Source organism: Nuphar pumila, chromosome 10 (assembly GCF_984573655.1).
Source record: "Nuphar pumila chromosome 10, dmNupPumi1.hap1.1, whole genome shotgun sequence".
Classification (NCBI taxonomy): domain Eukaryota; kingdom Viridiplantae; phylum Streptophyta; class Magnoliopsida; order Nymphaeales; family Nymphaeaceae; genus Nuphar; species Nuphar pumila.
Window position 1 is genome coordinate 100,216,266 of NC_143258.1, and position 16,991 is coordinate 100,233,256.

The window sequence follows — 16,991 nt, forward strand, 5'->3', positions numbered from 1 at the left end:
TGATCGAAAATAAAAAAATTAGAGAACAAAAACAACTTTTAAAACTGTTTTTTTTTATCAAACATAAACATAATATATTTTTAGACAAAACTAACACACAACTTACAAAATATCATGATATAATCAATGCCTAGCATGAGTGACAAAGATGGCATTTTTCAAAAATCACATGATATTTGTCAGTAAGCTATTGAATAGTGGAACTAGAATTAAAATAAGTGAACTAATGAAATCTGAAATTAATGAAAAATATCATAATCATCACCACCCCTTTTTTAAAGCCAAGAATTTGAACCATAAAAAGCCAATTATGTTGTAACAATCAAATCTTTGAATTGCAAATGCTTTCTTGGATCCACAGTTCCAGACAAAGATCCTAAATATAGCCATGAAGTTTTTTGAGTTTTTTTAGGACCTTTTTTTTTCAGAATAGACAAGTTGGGGAACAGGGCTTCTAAATAAGCCGAATCAGTACGAGTGAATAGTTAGAAGAAGGAGTGCAAGTGGTCCGGATTCGGCCTCTGATTTGTAACCAATAACTATGAATCTTAACATATAGTCACAATTTTATTTGATATTGGATTCAAGCTTCTATGGAGACTATTTTTGAATTCAGATTCAAACCAATAATGTTTGTGGGGTCTGCATCCAATCCAATTCCATTATCACAGTCATGGGCATGGAGGGAGGATCAGGCGTACAGACATTTAATGTGCTGCCGCTGCACCTGATCACCCCGCATCATTGCTTGGGTTCCACGGCTGGCGGGTTGTATCCCAAAGATGTAAGGTGATCAGGTACATCAGCAGGCTGAAAGAAGTGTATAATCACATTACACCTGATCCTTGAGGCATTGAGGAAAGAAGAAGAAAAGGAGAAGCCAGTTGGGACAAAGGGGGGTTGGTGTAGCCAGTGTGTGTGTCTGTGGTGGTGGCGGTGGTGGTGGTGGTGGTGGTGGTGGGGGGGGAGTTGGCTGATAAAAAAAATGTCCTCAGTTCAAACTCTCCACCAATCACCGGTCAGTGGTAGGTAGAACGTGGATGGAGAGTAGTTGAAGTGTTGAACTACACACCTCTGCAACACTCTTAAGCGAGCCTCCCTCCTCTCTTGTTCTCCATCACCCTAAAATCCCGCAGAGAAACGCATACTCTTGGTAGTTGCAGATCGACGATGGCGCTGGCCGTAATTCTCGCCGGGATCGTCTTCTTTTTCGCTGTCTACTGCGGCATCGACCCCTTCCACCACAGCGCCATATATGGATTTCCAGAGTTCAAGGCCTACAAGGTCGACTTCCCTCCTTGGTCGCAGCTCCCTTCCCTGAACGACCCCGAGAACAAGCTCCAGAGGTCCGAGATCAAGTTCCTCAACCAAGTTCAGGGCCCCGAGAGCATCGCCTTCGATCCCCTCGGCCGGGGGCCGTACACCGGAGTCGCCGATGGCCGGGTTCTGTTCTGGAATGGGGAGACCTGGACAGATTTTGCGTACACGTCCTCCAACAGGTGCACGGTTTTCCCATTGTTCATCGCTACCCGTTTGTTTTTTCGCTTTCTTAAGAAGACTTCGCCCTTTTTCATCGCTACCCATTTGGTGTTTTGCTTTCCTCTCGTCGAATATCCTTTTCCTCGATACCCATTTGGTTTTCTTGCTTTCTTCTGGTGGAATTTCCCTCTTCCCTCGATACCCATTTGGTTTTTTTGCTTTCTTCTAGTCGAATATCCCCCTTTCCCTCGATACCTTTTTTTTTTTTTGCTTTCTTCTAATGGAATTTCCCTTTTTCCACGATAGCCATTTGTTTTTTTTTGCTTTCTTCTAGTGGAATTTCTCTTTTTCCTTGATACTCATTTGGTATTTTTTTTATTTCTTCTCGCGGAATTTCGCTTTTTTCGTCAAGATCCGATATGTTTTCTGTTTTGTTCTCATTGATTTTTTATTTGTTTTGGCGTTAGATCGGAGTTGTGTGCACCAAAGCCATCGCCTTTGGCTTATGTGAAGAACGAGCACATATGTGGGAGGCCGTTGGGACTCCGTTTTGATAAGAAAACGGGAGATTTGTACATAGCAGATGCGTATTTCGGGTTGATGCAGGTTGGACCAGAAGGTGGGTTGGCGACGTCGCTGGTGACAGAGGCAGAGGGCGTGCCGCTGAGGTTCACAAATGATCTGGATATAGATGACGAAGGCAATATTTACTTCACTGATAGTAGCGCTCACTATCAGAGAAGGTACTGCCATTCGTCTGCTTTCTTTCCAACTCTCTTTTGGCCATCTTTATTTCCATTGTGTTCACATTTTCCTGCAAATTGTTAGTTTTGTGATTGGTTGGAAACTGGATTTTTGATATTTTGGGAGAGGAGAAGCTAGTTTCAGAGAATCTGCTGTTTGGTAGTTGCTTGAGCCAAAATGGTTGTCCTCCTTATTTCTTAAGATGTCATTTGTTTTGTGCCCATCAGTTTCACCTGCATGTGTGCCAGCAGATTTGGTCATTTGGTGACTAAAGTGGGATTTAGTGTGGGAGGGGAATCTGCCTGATGATTCATTAGAGACCCGGGTTTTTCTTTTAACCCAGTGGAGGACGTGCACCTATGCACATGTAGTGGAAAGGCTCCATAATTTAACTGGTTAGTTATAGATCATGGCATCAATAAAAAGCAAAAAAATAAAAAAGGCAAAATCACAATTTTAACTTGCTCTGTGTGCGCATATTTTAAGCTGCCCACATAATGGAAGTCCTTCAAGCGTACAAGTTATTGTATGCTAAAATTCACGTAGTGGGGGCAAAAGATAAAAACCTTTGTTGGTTTGGAACAAGATGAGGTTGCTGATGTGACTTGATGCATAAGAGTTGGTTTTGTATATATCAACCTGGCAGGTCTGTCGTCATGTCAATCGTCTTGTGACTAACTCATTTGAGAATAAAATTGGTAATGTTCTGCTTGTTTTATATATCAATGTTAACTGTACAAAGTTACAAACAATTTGCAGGACTCAACTTGAAGGATTCTAGTTTGGTTTTATTGTTTGGAATTATTCATTAGGGAAAACATGATACCTTCATGAAGTTGGCGATTTTTCAGATATTCTATATGCTTGTTGATTGGTTCGTTCATAAAAAAAAAAAAGTCAAATTCGACAGTTCAGAGTTAGGCTCCACCATGAATTTGCGTGAAATGAGACCTACCTTTCCAAGTATATCCTTAACTGTTCAGTCATACATAGTTCAGAATAGCTAAAATTTCCATACAAAAGTATAGACACATCTATGCACTTTCCACCATAGTTGGCAAACCCTGCGAGTCGACTCAAGAATCGCCTGAGTCGACCTAGATCGGACCCCAACTGGATCACGATTCAGGACTGCTGATCCAACCTATTAAATAAATTTTTTGATCATGTATTTTGTTATTTTAATGCATAATTCTTATATAAAGTCACTTGTTATGAAGAATCTAATATTGTTCAATGAGAAAAGTTAATAATTATGTATAATTATATGTTTTTGTAACTTAGCTATTGACACATTAGCTTGAAGTTTAGTCATTTCCATGTCTTATTCATATGCTTACACTGTAAAATATGTTACACCAACCTTGTGAGAATGAATTTCAGATAAGAGATCTCAAGCCTAGAGGCACGTTCTTAAGATCGCTATCTTTAGAACTTCAATCGCCCCACTCCAGGAAGACCGAAGATGTGAAAAGGGGTTTGATGCGACTGAGTTCCCATGATACAACTAGGCTTGAACCTCCAGAGAGTCACTGCTTCGCAAGGACAGATGATCTCTACCACACTTGTACTCTGCAAGCCAAATCGAGAAGAAGGAAGAAGAAGATTTTTAGAGAGTCAAAAAATTCTTGTTTTTCAAATGACGAAAATAGAAGATATTTATAAACTTTTAGAGAGACCAAAACATTTTGCGATAAATGAGATTAATGGTTATAAATCTGGCGGTTTGAAAATAGGACGAAAAAGTACCTGAACGGTCACCCACCTTTGACTGTCAATCAAAGGCCTCCAAAACCGCCCAACAGTCACAATGCAACATTAACTCGATATGCATGCAACTTAAAGCTTTTCAAACGGCCAGATAACTCAAAACCGAAAAGTCAAAACGGATATTTGCACGTCATAAGCACCTCGCACCGCTGCGAGCGTGCTAAGTGCAAAGTGCGCCATCAAAACGCCACATTGCGCCTCAAGCGCCCTTGCGCACGCGCGCGCGCGCGTGTGCGCGAACGGCGCATCCGTTGCTGCACGATGCGCAGCAACGTCCGCAATCCACCTAAAGAATCAAGGCTTACCAAAGTAAAGAATAGATAACAAACTCTCTATTTAAACCTCTTGAAAAACTTTTCTCTCTTAGATATGGGACTAAACTTTTTCAAAACACTTTTGGTAGTAATCATTAATATTTTAAAACTTTCCTTACAATCCCCCACTAGTTTTAAAATATATTTGGCTTGCATAGAAACTTATGCATTAGTGAGAGTGTCTGCATGACTTGAACCCCCACTATTTGAAAGAAAACCTAAATTAACCAAGGTGCTAAGTGGACTTACCTTGAACTTAGCTCCTTATATTGTTAACAGAGTTTTCAATCATACATAGGTTTCCAAAAGTTCGATTGTGTGGATTTCATGTTGGCACATTTAGAGCCTTGTGCTTTCCTGGATTCATGAGTGCTCTAGAGAATTGCCAAATTCTCATAAGAAACGGCTCACATTTCTACACTCATATAGGTGAGTTTGTCTAGGTGTACTGTAACACACACCTTAGCCTTAAGGCCTACAAACTCATTAAGAGCTATTAGCTCAACCCTCATATTAGTTGCAGCTCATGAGCACACATCAGTAATAGGCTTACATAAATATGCTCAATATTTGTCATTCACCAATTCGTTTCTCATTGAACCTATGCATGTGGGATCTCCAGCGCTCTAGGTTGGGTATCCTTAGGTGATGACTTAATTGGCTTAATTTTCATTCCCCTCGATGTTTTATTGATGACATCTCTCGAAAGGCCTTTCGTAAATGGGTCTGCCAAATTTTGACATGACTTCACATATTTCAATGAAATAATATTGTCATCAATCATTTGTCTTATAAAACTGTCTTAGACTAATATGTCTAGACTTCCCATTGTATTTCATATTACCTGCTTTACATATAGCTGATTGGCTATCACAAAACATTGAAATAGCAGGTATAGGCTTCTCACCTAGTGGAATATCCACTAGCATATTCTTAAGCCATTCAGCTTCTCTACAAGCAAATGCCAAAGCAATAAACTCAGATTCCATTGTAGAATGAGTTATACAGGTATGTTTCTTAGACCCCCATGCAACTGCTCCTCCTCCAAGGGTAAAAACTCAACCACTCGTAGACTTGGAATCTTCAAAGTCAATATTCCAACTTGCATCACTATACCCTTCAATAACAACAGGAAACTCGGTATAGTGAATTCTATAGTCTAAAGTATGCTTTAGATATCTAAGAATCTTGTTCACTGCATTCCAGTGTTGATGACCAGGATTATTAGTATATCTACACACTTTACTCATTGCATAGGCAATGTCAGGCCTTGTGCAGTTCATTGCATACATAAGGCTACCTACAACACTGGCATATTTTAATTGTTGAACACTAGCACCATCATTAGGAGTCAATTTCATATTTGGATCATATGGGATGCATGCTGGTGAACTATTAAGATATCCATACTTTGTAAGAATTTTCTCAATATAATGTGATTGACATAATACAATGTCATTTTTATTTCTTATAATTTTGATTCCTAAAATAACATCCGCAACACCCAAGTCTTTCATACAAAAAAAGGAAGATAAAAATCTTTTTGTTTGATTTATGCATTCACTATTGTTACCCAAAATAAGCATATCATCAACATATAAACAAATAATAATAATTGAGCTACTATCTACTTTACTGTAGACACATTTGTTCGCATCATGAATTTTAAAACCATTATGCACCAAAGAACTATCAATTTTTTCATGCCATTGCTTAGGGGCTTGCTTTAATCCATATAAGGATTTCTCAAGTTTGCAAACTTTGCGCTCTTGCCCTAGCACTACAAAACCTTCAGGTTGCTCCATATATCTCTTCATCTAATTCTCCATTCAAAAGGCTGTTTTCACGTCCATTTGATGGATTTGAAGCTTATATATGGCAGCCATGGCAATCAGAATTCTAATAGTAGATATTCTGGTTACAGGAGCAAAAGTATCAAAATAATCAATACCTTCTTTTTGTTTAAAGCCTTTTGCAACCAAACGTGCTTTAAATTTATCGATTGTACCATCAGCTTTTAATTTCTTTTTGAAAATCCATTTGCAGTCAATAGTTTTGCAACCAACAGGTAAATCCACTAATTTCCAAACATTATTAGACATAATTGATTCTATTTCATCATTAATAGCTTCTCTCCAAAAGGCAGCATCTTGAGAAGACATAGCCTCTTGAAAAGACACAGAATCATTCTCAATTAGAAATGTATAAAAGTCAGAACCAAAATTAGTTGGTTTTCTAATGCGTTTATTGAGTCTAACTTCATTTTCTGGCTCATCAACACATTCATTAGAATATTCAATCATGTCATTTACAGGAAGTTCATCTACTATAATCCGGCTGCTATCAAGAAGAGAATCAAATGCATTTTTATGTTCTATGAAAGATGCATCTCTAGATTCTACAATAACATCATTAACAATGTCTAAAAATCTATATGCTTTACTATGTTCAGCATACCCAACAAATGCACATTTAAATGCTTTAGGTCCAACCTTCATCCTTTTATTTTCTGAAATTTTAACATATGCTAAACAACCCCAAACACGAAAATAACTAAGATTAGGTTTCTTACCAAAACACAATTCATAAGGTGATTTATCAGATTTGGAATAAGGAACTCGATTAAGAATATAACAAGCAGAAAGTATAGCCTCTCCCCATAAGTTGGAATGCAAACCCGTATTAAGCAGCATAGCATTCATCATTTCTGAAATGAAATGGGGATCTTCGAAACACGAGCTTTGATTAACAAGAGCAAGTGTCAAGAATGACACTAAAGCATAACCCTTAAAAAGGGTATAACTGAAAACAAAATAAAAATAAAAATGTATTCTTTATTGATATGAAAAACCAATTGCTTAAGAAGCATTGGAGTGAAATACAAGAGGGGCTGCACCCCTTTATATACACAGCTGAAAGAGGACTCAATAGAGCTGTTGGGCACAGTCCAACAACTCTATTTAGAGTTGTTGGAATGTGTCAGTCCAACAGCTCTATTAAGAGTTGTTGGACTGTGTCAGTCCAACAGCTCTATTGCTAGTCAAGTCTGGACAGGACTTGACTAGCAACAGTCATTCTAGTTCAAACTGAACTAGATGACATAAAGACAAAAAATAAAAATAAAGGAAAAAAAATACAGAAAAGAAAGAAATGTAAAAATGTATTTATATATATATAATAATATAATATTATTATATATACATATATGTACAGTTTTACATTTTAACACTCCCCCTCAAACTTACGGTACAATGAGCGAAAGTTTGTCTAAGAGAAAGTGAAATCGGGGAGCAGCGAGAGGCTTTGTAAAGAGGTCTGCTAACTGATATTCTGAAGTGACATATGGCAGATCAATTATCCCGTGTAGATATTCCTCTCTGACGTAGTGACAATCCATTTCGATGTGTTTGGTGCGTTCGTGGAATGTTCTGTTACTGGCAATGTAGATCGCACTTTTGTTGTCACAACACATTTGTGAAGCCTTTGTTGCTTCAACTCCCATATCAGCAAGCAGTCGTCGGAGCCAAACTACTTCCATGGTCGTGGTTGCCATGGCTCTGTATTCAGCTTCGGTGGATGAGAAAGATACCTTATGCTGCTTTTTACACCTCCACGAGATTAATGATTCCCCTAAAAAGACACAAAAGCCAGTGGTTGAGTGTCTGTTATTGGGATCACCTCCCCAATCAGCATCAGTATATGCAATTAAATCAAGAGAAGAGGAGGAAGATAAGAAAAGTCCTCGTGAAAGAGAGGACTTGATGTATCTGATAATACGCATGACTGCTCCCATATGAACAGAAGTAGGAGCATGTTGAAATTGACTTGTTGTATGAACAGCTTGTGCTATATCTGGTCTGGTAATGGATAGATAGGAAAGTGCCCCGACAAGCTGTCTGTAAGGAGTAGGGTCTGCAAGAAGTTCTCCATCATCAATCTTCATTTTAACATTAACAACTTCTGGAGTGTCAACTTTCTTATCATCAGTAATACCAGACCTGAAAACAATATCAAAAGCAAATTTAGTCTGAGATAATAAATATCCTCTAGGAGAATAAGCAACTTCAATGCCTAAAAAATATCTCAACAAGCCCAAATCAGTCATTTCAAAATGAGATTTAAGAAGTGTTTTGATTGTTTCAACTCCCTGTTTATCGCTTCCGGTGATGATCATATCATCCACATAGAGAAGAAGCACAATGATCCCTGCATCAGAATTCTTAATAAACAAAGCAGTGTCAGTTAAACAAAATTGAAAACCAATATCAATCATAACACGACTAAACCTATCATACCAAGCTTTTGGTGCTTGTTTAAGTCCATAAAGAGCTTTTTCTAAGCGAAGGACTTTATCCTTAGGAATACTTAGACCAGGAGGGGGTTCCATATATACTTCTTCAACTAGCTTTCCATTTAAAAAAGCATTTTTGACATCCATTTGAAAAATAGACCATTTTTTGATAGAAGCTAAGGTAATTAAGGTTCGGACAGTAGTCATATGAGCCACCGGAGCAAAGGTTTCTTCATAATCAATCCCATATTCTTGGGCATAACCGTTGGCTACTAAACGGGCTTTATATCTTTCAAGAGTACCATCACTCTTGGTTTTAATTTTATAAACCCATCGACATCCTATAGTTTTCTTCCCTGGAGGAAGATCTTGAATATTCCATGTAGAAGCCTTTTCAAGTGCATCTAATTCAACTTTCATGGCTTCTATCCATTTGATATCATTTTTTGCTTGAAAATATGTGGATGGTTCTTCATATGAGTGAATTAATGCAATAACTGCCCTATATGTGGGTGAGAAAGACTCGTATGATACAAACTTTTTTGGAGGCCTCGAGATTCGGGATGATTGTCTAGTTGGAATGTTAGAATATTTCTCAAGTGCACATGAAGTATTAGACTCTTGTCGCCTGGAATATTGAATACTAGTATCTCTATGAACTTCTTCATTTTCAACATTAAGATCAATAATTCTTGGATCATCATTAAAGTTACAATCAAGGTCATATTCAGCAGATGTTGATGTTAGATCTAGCAAAAAGGAGTACTCAGTGACGTCTTTTAATTTTCTAAAATCAAAGAAGCTCTCCTTTTCAAGAAAGGAAACATTTCTAGACACATATAGTTTATTATTTTTGAAGTCAAAACATCTATAACCTTTCTGGTTTTCAGCATATCCTAAAAAGGCACAGGGAATCGCACGAGGGGAAAGTTTATCATTTTTGTCAGTAAATATGAAACATTTGCACCCAAATATTCTTAATCTAGAGTAGTCTGGAGAAATGTTCATAAGTTTTTCAATGAGAGTAATATTTTGTAACGAAGAAGATGGCATCCTATTAATGAGATAGGTGGCAGTTAAGGCAGCTCATGCCCAAAAGTCTTTAGGGACTTGATTTGCTATTAATAAAGTTCTAGTGGTTTCTATAATATGGCGATGTTTTCGTTCTGCCAGTCCATTTTGTTGAGGTGTATAAGGACAAGATCTTTGATGTGTGATGCCATGCAATTTAAGATAATTTTGAAAATCTGTGGATAAAAACTCTCCCCCTGAATCTGTGCGAAAAATAGTAATATCATTTTGAAATTTGTTTTTAACCATATTATGAAAAGTTTGAAAGTATGAAAATACTTCAGACTTATGTTTGAGAAAGTACATCCACGTATGTCGGGAGAAATCATCGACAAAAATAACATAGTAAACAAATCCTCCTTTAGAAATTACTGGTGCAGGACCCCAAACATCCGAGTGTATTAATTCAAGTGGTCTTGAAGAGAAAAAGGTTCTGTTCTGAAATGGTAATCTTTTCATTTTGCCGAGAATACAATCTTTACAATCAAATGATTCAGAGTTACAAAATTTCCCTAGATTTGGAAAATGTTGGATTTTGGCTATATGTGGGTGACCAAGTCTCTTATGCCACAGTTCCAACTCTATTTTTTGAATATTATAACAAAAAGCTTTCTTCGGCATTTCCAAAAAATCCATGTAATAGAGTCCTCCTTCTCTATGGCCTTCCCCAATCAGCTTGCCTGACTGGCGATCCTGTACCCAACAACCATGAGAAGAAAAAGAAATATTACACCCATAATCAGAAATTTGAGATATAGATAAAAGATTTAAATTTAATTTGGGAACATGTCTAATTTCTGGAATAAAAAAATTTTTTGTTTTATAAATTTTTTCAAAATCTCCTATTCCTTCTATTTCAAGAGAAGTCCCATCAGCAGTAAAGACCTTTGACACACTTGTTTTATTTTTAACACATTTGGATAGACTTTGATTATTTGGGGTCATATGAAAAGATGCACCAGAGTCAAGAAGCCAAGAAATTTTACCTAAATCAGAAAAAGATGAGGCTGCTGCGCCGGTTGAAGCTTCAGATGAGGAAGAGGCACCTTTGATGAGAGGCTGAAGGATCTCCATTAGTTGGGCCAGGGAAACTGGTGCATCCTGATCTTTAGGCTCCGATCCAGCAATTGCAGCTCTTTTTTCTCTCAGCTCCTTAAGTTTGGGACATTGTGGCCTGTAGTGTCCCGGTTCATGACAGTGATGACAAATAACTTTCTTCTTATCATAGTCACCATTTTGTCGGTTAAAGTGAGGAGGCCTATATGATCGAACATGATTCCCTGGTCTAGACACGGCTAAAACGGAATCATCTTCAATTTTTAAAGAACCTTTCCAGAGACGATTTTCTTCCATTGTTAACTCTTCAATAGTTTCAACAATAGAAGGAATTTTTCCCCGGTGAAGTAGGGCCGATTTAGTGGTTTCAAATTCCGGCCTTAATCCAGTGATAAACTGGTAAAAATGTTCAACATCGAGTTGTTTCTGACGAAGCTCGATGTCTTCGGCACAATGCCACTTTGGTTCTAAAAGGGAAAGTTCTTCCCAAAGTTCGGACAACCCATTGTAATATTCACGAATAGTTTTGTCTCCTTGTGTCATCATTCAAACTTTTTCTTGGAGGTTGCACACGTGTGCAATATCTTTAAGGGAATACATATTCTTAAGGTATTCCCATGCCTTATCGGCATGATCAAATTTGGCAAGACTTGAGCATTTTTTAATGTCAACGCTATTGATAAGCCATGACATTATCTTCGCATGAGATATTCTCCTTTCTTTCCATTTCTTCTCGTATGAGGCAATAGCCTTGATTTTCTCTTCTTCCGATAGAGGGACGTCTTTATCTCCCTCCTTTTTAGTAAGAGATAGCTTAGGTTCCGAATCGGAACCATCCACAATCCCCCATAAGCCTTTTCCCCATATATGGTGCTTCATGATTGAAGCCCATGTTACATAGTTCGTATCGCTTAGTTTCATAGGCATGATGGTGACTTTATCATTGTCATCCATCGATTACAAGGAGAGAAAGAATAGGGATAGAAGAGAAACAAGAAGGAAAATGAGAAAGAAAGAAAGAAAAAAAACAATACAACAAGATGTGAAATCTTCTCCAATGAAGTGATAAAACACTTCTCTTCAAGTGGCGAACACTTTTGCAAACGGGCACGGAAACCGAGGCAGCTTTTCCTCAAGATTTAGTACTTCCGCGGCTTTGATACCATGAAATAAAATGGGGATCTTCGAAACACGAGCTTTGATTAACAAGAGCAAGTGTCAAGAATGACACTAAAGCATAACCCTTAAAAAGGGTATAACTGGAAACAAAATAAAAATAAAAATGTATTCTTTATTGATATGAAAAACCAATTGCTTAAGAAGCATTGGAGTGAAATACAAGAGGGGCTGCACCCCTTTATATACACAGCCGAAAGAGGACTCAATAGAGCTGTTGGGCACAGTCCAACAGCTCTATTTAGAGCTGTTGGAATGTGTCAGTCCAACAGCTCTATTAAGAGCTGTTGGACTGTGTCAGTCCAACAGCTCTATTGCTAGTCAAGTCTGGACAGGACTTGACTAGCAACAGTTATTCTAGTTCAAACTGAACTAGATGACATAAAGACAAAAAATAAAAATAAAGGAAAAAAAATACAGAAAAGAAAGAAATTAAAAATGTATTTATATATATATATATAATAATATAATATTATTATATATACATATATGTACAGTTTTACATTTTAACAATTTCTACAAGTGTTCTGTTTTTTCTTTCTGCTACTCCATTTTGTTCAGGAGTTCTAGGAGCTGACGTTTGATAGATAATACCATTATCTTCACAGAATTTATCAAATTCTCCACCTAAGTATTCACCTCCTCTATCTGTTCTTAAATGTACAATCTTTGTTTTAAACCTATTTTGTACTTCAACTAGATAAAGAAGAAATTTGGAAAATGCTTCAGATTTATGTTTCAACAAATAAACATAACAAAATTTTGAGTAATCATCTATAAAGGTAATAAAATACCTGTTGCCACCACGACTCAAAACATTATCCATCGTACACACATCAGAATGTACTAATTCAAGCAATTTATAATTATTTTCTACACTAGGAAACGGGAGTCTAGTTAGCTTAGTTTGAATGCATGTCTCACACTTATGTTTATGTTCTATTCTCACATGACACGGAAGAAAACCAAAGTTATTCATATTATGAATGCAACGAGAATTTATATGTCTTAATCGTGAATGTCAAAGAAAATAGGAGTCAACCATATAAACAGAAGTAGTAGCTTCATTTATGCTCATCTTGAACATACCACCAGTGGCAAACCCTTTTTCTACAAAGATTTTCCTTTGGTCACAGTTACAATCCCAGACTCAATAACAATCTTAAAACCATTTCGTGACATTCTTTTTTTGAACTGCAGAGATTAAATTTTTTTGAACTTCTGGAGCATAGTGGACATTCTCAAGTGTTAGGACTTTCCCGGAGGTGAACTTAATTTCCACACTCCATTTTCCCAGCACTTTAGTTGAGGAAGAGTTTCCCATAAAGAGATTGCATCCCTCCCCCACTACTTCATACGACTTGAACAAGTTCCTGTCGTTTGCCATATGAACAATGCTTCCAGTATCCAGGTACCAGTCCTTATTTACAGCCACCATAAAGGTTTCAGAGATTACAACAACAAGCCTATCCTCTGACTCATTTGGCTTAGGACCAGTCCTCTTCCGTTCTCTGCATTCTCTAGCAAAATGGTCAAACTTGCCACAAACATAACAACTAATTTTCTTTTTATCAGTTGGCTTTTTCTCTTTCACAAAATTCTTTTTGATTTTCTGGGTTTTCATGATTTTGCCACCCTTGTTACTAACAAAATTCACTTTAGGATAACCTTTTTTAGGACTCGAATTCTTTTTGTCACGAAGACGAGTCTCTTCCTCAATTCGGATGTCCTTAAGAAGGTCTTCTAAAGTTATTTTCTCATTTTTATGTTTTAGATGATTCCTATATTCTTTCCAGGAGTCCCGCAGCTTCCCAATGATGACAGCAACTTGGAAGTCATCATCAAGATACATACCTTCTCCTTTGATCTTATAGGCCAGTATTTGCATCTCATGAATTTGAGCAAGTATAGGCTTATCATCAATAATAGAAAAATTAACATACTGATCTACGATAAACCTTTTGTTACCAGCATCTTTTGCATTGTACTTGATCTCGAGAGCATTCCATAACTCTCCAGCCGACTCCAATGGTGAATACAAGTCAAAAAGAGAATCGGCTAAAGTGTTCAGGATATGCCCTTTGCATCGGTAGTTGTCAGTAAACCACTTCTCTCGCTCTTTCTTCTGTCTCAACTTCTCCAGCAGCGACAGTGGGACAGGGCTTTTTGAGAACATAGTCAATATGCAGCTCGGATAGCAAGAAAGAGACCTTTGATTGCCACCGCTTGAAGTTTGACCCATCAAATCGATCGAGTTTTTTAAGGTCACGGCTAAGCAGATTGATGGAGTTGGATGTCGAACCAGAGGCCATATTGAAGTTCTAAAATTGTTACACCAACCTTGTGAAAATGGATTTCAGAAAAGAGATCTCAAGCCTAGAGGCACGTTCTTAAGATCGTTATCTTTAGAACTTCAATCGCCCCACTCCGAGAAGACCGGAGATGCGAAAAGGGGTTTGATGCGACTGAGTTCTCAAGATACAACTAGGCTTGAACCTCCAGAGAGTCACTGTTTCGCAAGGACAGATGATCTCTACCACGCTTGTACTCTGCAAGCCAAATCGAGAAGAAGGAAGAAGAAGATTTTTAGAAAGTCGGAAAATTCTTATTTTTCAAATGACGAAAATAGAAGATATTTATAAACTTTTAGAGAGGCCAAAACATTTTGCGATAAATGAGATTAATGGTCATAAATCTGGCGGTTTGAAAATAGGATGAAAAAGTACCTGAACGGTCACCCACCTTTGACTGTCAATCAAAGGCCTCCAAAACCGCCCAACAATCACAATGCAACATTAACTCGATATGCATGCAACTTAAAGCTTTTCAAACGGCCAGATAACTCAAAACCGAAAAGTCAAAACGGATATTTGCACCTCATAAGCACCTCGCACCGCTGCGAGCGTGCGAAGTGCAAAGTGCGCCATCAAAATGCCACATTGCGCCTCAAGCGCCCTTGCGCACGCACGTGTGCGCGAACGGCGCGTCCGTTGCTGCACAATGCGCAGCAACGTCCGCAATCCACCTAAAGAATCAAGGCTTACCAAAGTAAAGAATAGATAACAAACTCTCTAAACCTCTTGAAAAACTTTTCTCTCTTAGATATGGGACTAAACTTTTTCAAAACACTTTTGGTAGTAATCATTAATATTTTAAAACTTTCCTAACAAAATATAGAGTCCTGACTCGTCCAAGTCAACCTGCTGACTCGGTGACCCAGTAGGAGTCAGATCCGAGCCCGAGTCACGAGTTTGCCCATTATGCTTTCCACCTTGCACCACACCTTCCCTTAGTTGTTGAGTTTTGACTTTTAAGTTGCACCTGTATGGAAAGTATGGATTGCTGCTGCCTGGTTAGTTTGGATAATTAAAGATGGCTTATGCTTATTCTTGAGCATGTAATTGATTCCATATCACTTATCTGCACATTGGTCCTCCTGAACCTAGTTTTCTTGGCTGTAAATACAAGTATTTTAGTTCTGTTTTCCCTTTTCACTTATTAAGGGTCTAATTTTTTGCCAGCAATACTATTCTCCTCAAGTTATTAATTATAGAAAAGCAGATTTTGTTTGGAGGGTGTTATTAACTGTTAACATTTTCTCTAGGAACTTTATGCAACTGGTCTTTTCTGCTGAGGATTCAGGAAGGCTATTGAAGTATGACCCTGTTAAAAAGGAAACAACAGTTTTGGTTCACAACCTTTCATTCCCCAATGGTGTATCTATGAGCAAAGACAAGTCCTTCCTTGTCTTTAGCGAGTGTTCTATTGGCAGGTAGGAGTTTTCATTCCATGATTGCAGATTAGTGCATGATCTCATTTTCCTTTTTACCGGGCTGGTTTTTCTATGCATTGGATGAATCTCTTATACCTCTAATCTGGATCATGATATTTTCATTGTGCTTTTTGAATATGAAACATCTCTCCCCCCCCCCCCCCCAATATCATAATTTTCAAAATTCTTATATCAATAAATTTTAATTCTTAAAGTTTTGATAGCATGTTAGCATCAAAATATGAAATTATTTTGACATTTGTTCAAAATTTTAAGATTCAGTTCCCACTTTTTTCTTTTTGTTTTTTCTTAATCTTTGACGAGATTTTTTTGTCATAAAAAATTGTGTTATTTCACTGCTACTCATCTCTCTGATTCTGGAAATAAGAAATGAACCCAGATATCTTATGGACTTCCTATCCTTGTTATATGTATTTTTTGTATATAATGATACATTTCTTTGCTACTGAATTTCTGGTCTGCAGATTGAAGAGATACTGGTTAAAAGGTGAAAAAACAGGAACCACCGATGTTTTTGCCACACTTCCAGGCTTCCCTGACAATGTAAGAACTAATGTAAAGGGAGAATTCTGGGTGGGAATTCACTGCCATCGCAACCTCTACAATCACATACTTGGCCTTTATCCTCGACTGCGAACATTCATTCTCAGGCTTCCGATTCCGGTAAAGTATCACTATCTGTTCCACATTGGCGGTCGGCTTCATGCCATTGTTGTGAAGTATGATTCCAATGGTGAAGTGCTAGAAGTTTTAGAGGACAAACAGGGGAAGGTCGTGAGAGCTATAAGTGAAGTGGAGGAGAAGGATGGAAAGCTTTGGATAGGGTCTCTTTTGATGCCATTCATTGCAGTTTACTGATTTAGTACATGCAATGCTATGGTTGCATGTTAGTGTTCGGTGCTTGTTTTCTCTCCAAACAGGTCTGTAATAACTAAATGCAGAATGCTTGTTGGTTGATCGTTTAAATTATTTGTTCCCCATTTTCTTCTGTTTAAGGCCAGGAACCACCGATGTTTAAAGGGTGAAAAAAACAGGAACCACCGATGTTTTTGCCACACTTCCAGGCTTTCCTGACAATGTAAGAACTAATGTAAAGGGATAATTCTGGGTGGGAATTCACTGCCATAGCAACCTCTACAATCACATACTTGGCCTTTATCCTCAACTGCTAACATTCATTCTCAGGCTTCCGATTCCCGTAAAGTATCACTGTCTGTTCCACATTGGTGGTCGGCTTGGTGCCATTGTTGTGAAGTATGATTCCAATGGTGAAGTGCTATAGGTTTTAGTGGACAAG

General features: G+C 37.8%; 1 protein-coding gene across 1 annotated transcript; it reads left to right on the top strand.

Moving 5' to 3' along the window:
• The first annotated feature begins 855 nt into the window (after nucleotides 1–855).
• LOC149827572 (protein STRICTOSIDINE SYNTHASE-LIKE 3-like) lies at nucleotides 856–16,654 on the top strand. Its single transcript, XM_090018169.1, has 4 exons — nucleotides 856–1,499; nucleotides 1,947–2,222; nucleotides 15,506–15,673; nucleotides 16,159–16,654. The coding sequence occupies exons 1-4, from the start codon at nucleotides 1,171–1,173 to the stop codon at nucleotides 16,550–16,552; spliced, it is 1,167 nt and encodes a 388-aa protein (XP_089874295.1). The 5' UTR covers nucleotides 856–1,170; the 3' UTR covers nucleotides 16,553–16,654.
• Nucleotides 16,655–16,991: the final 337 nt, after the last annotated feature.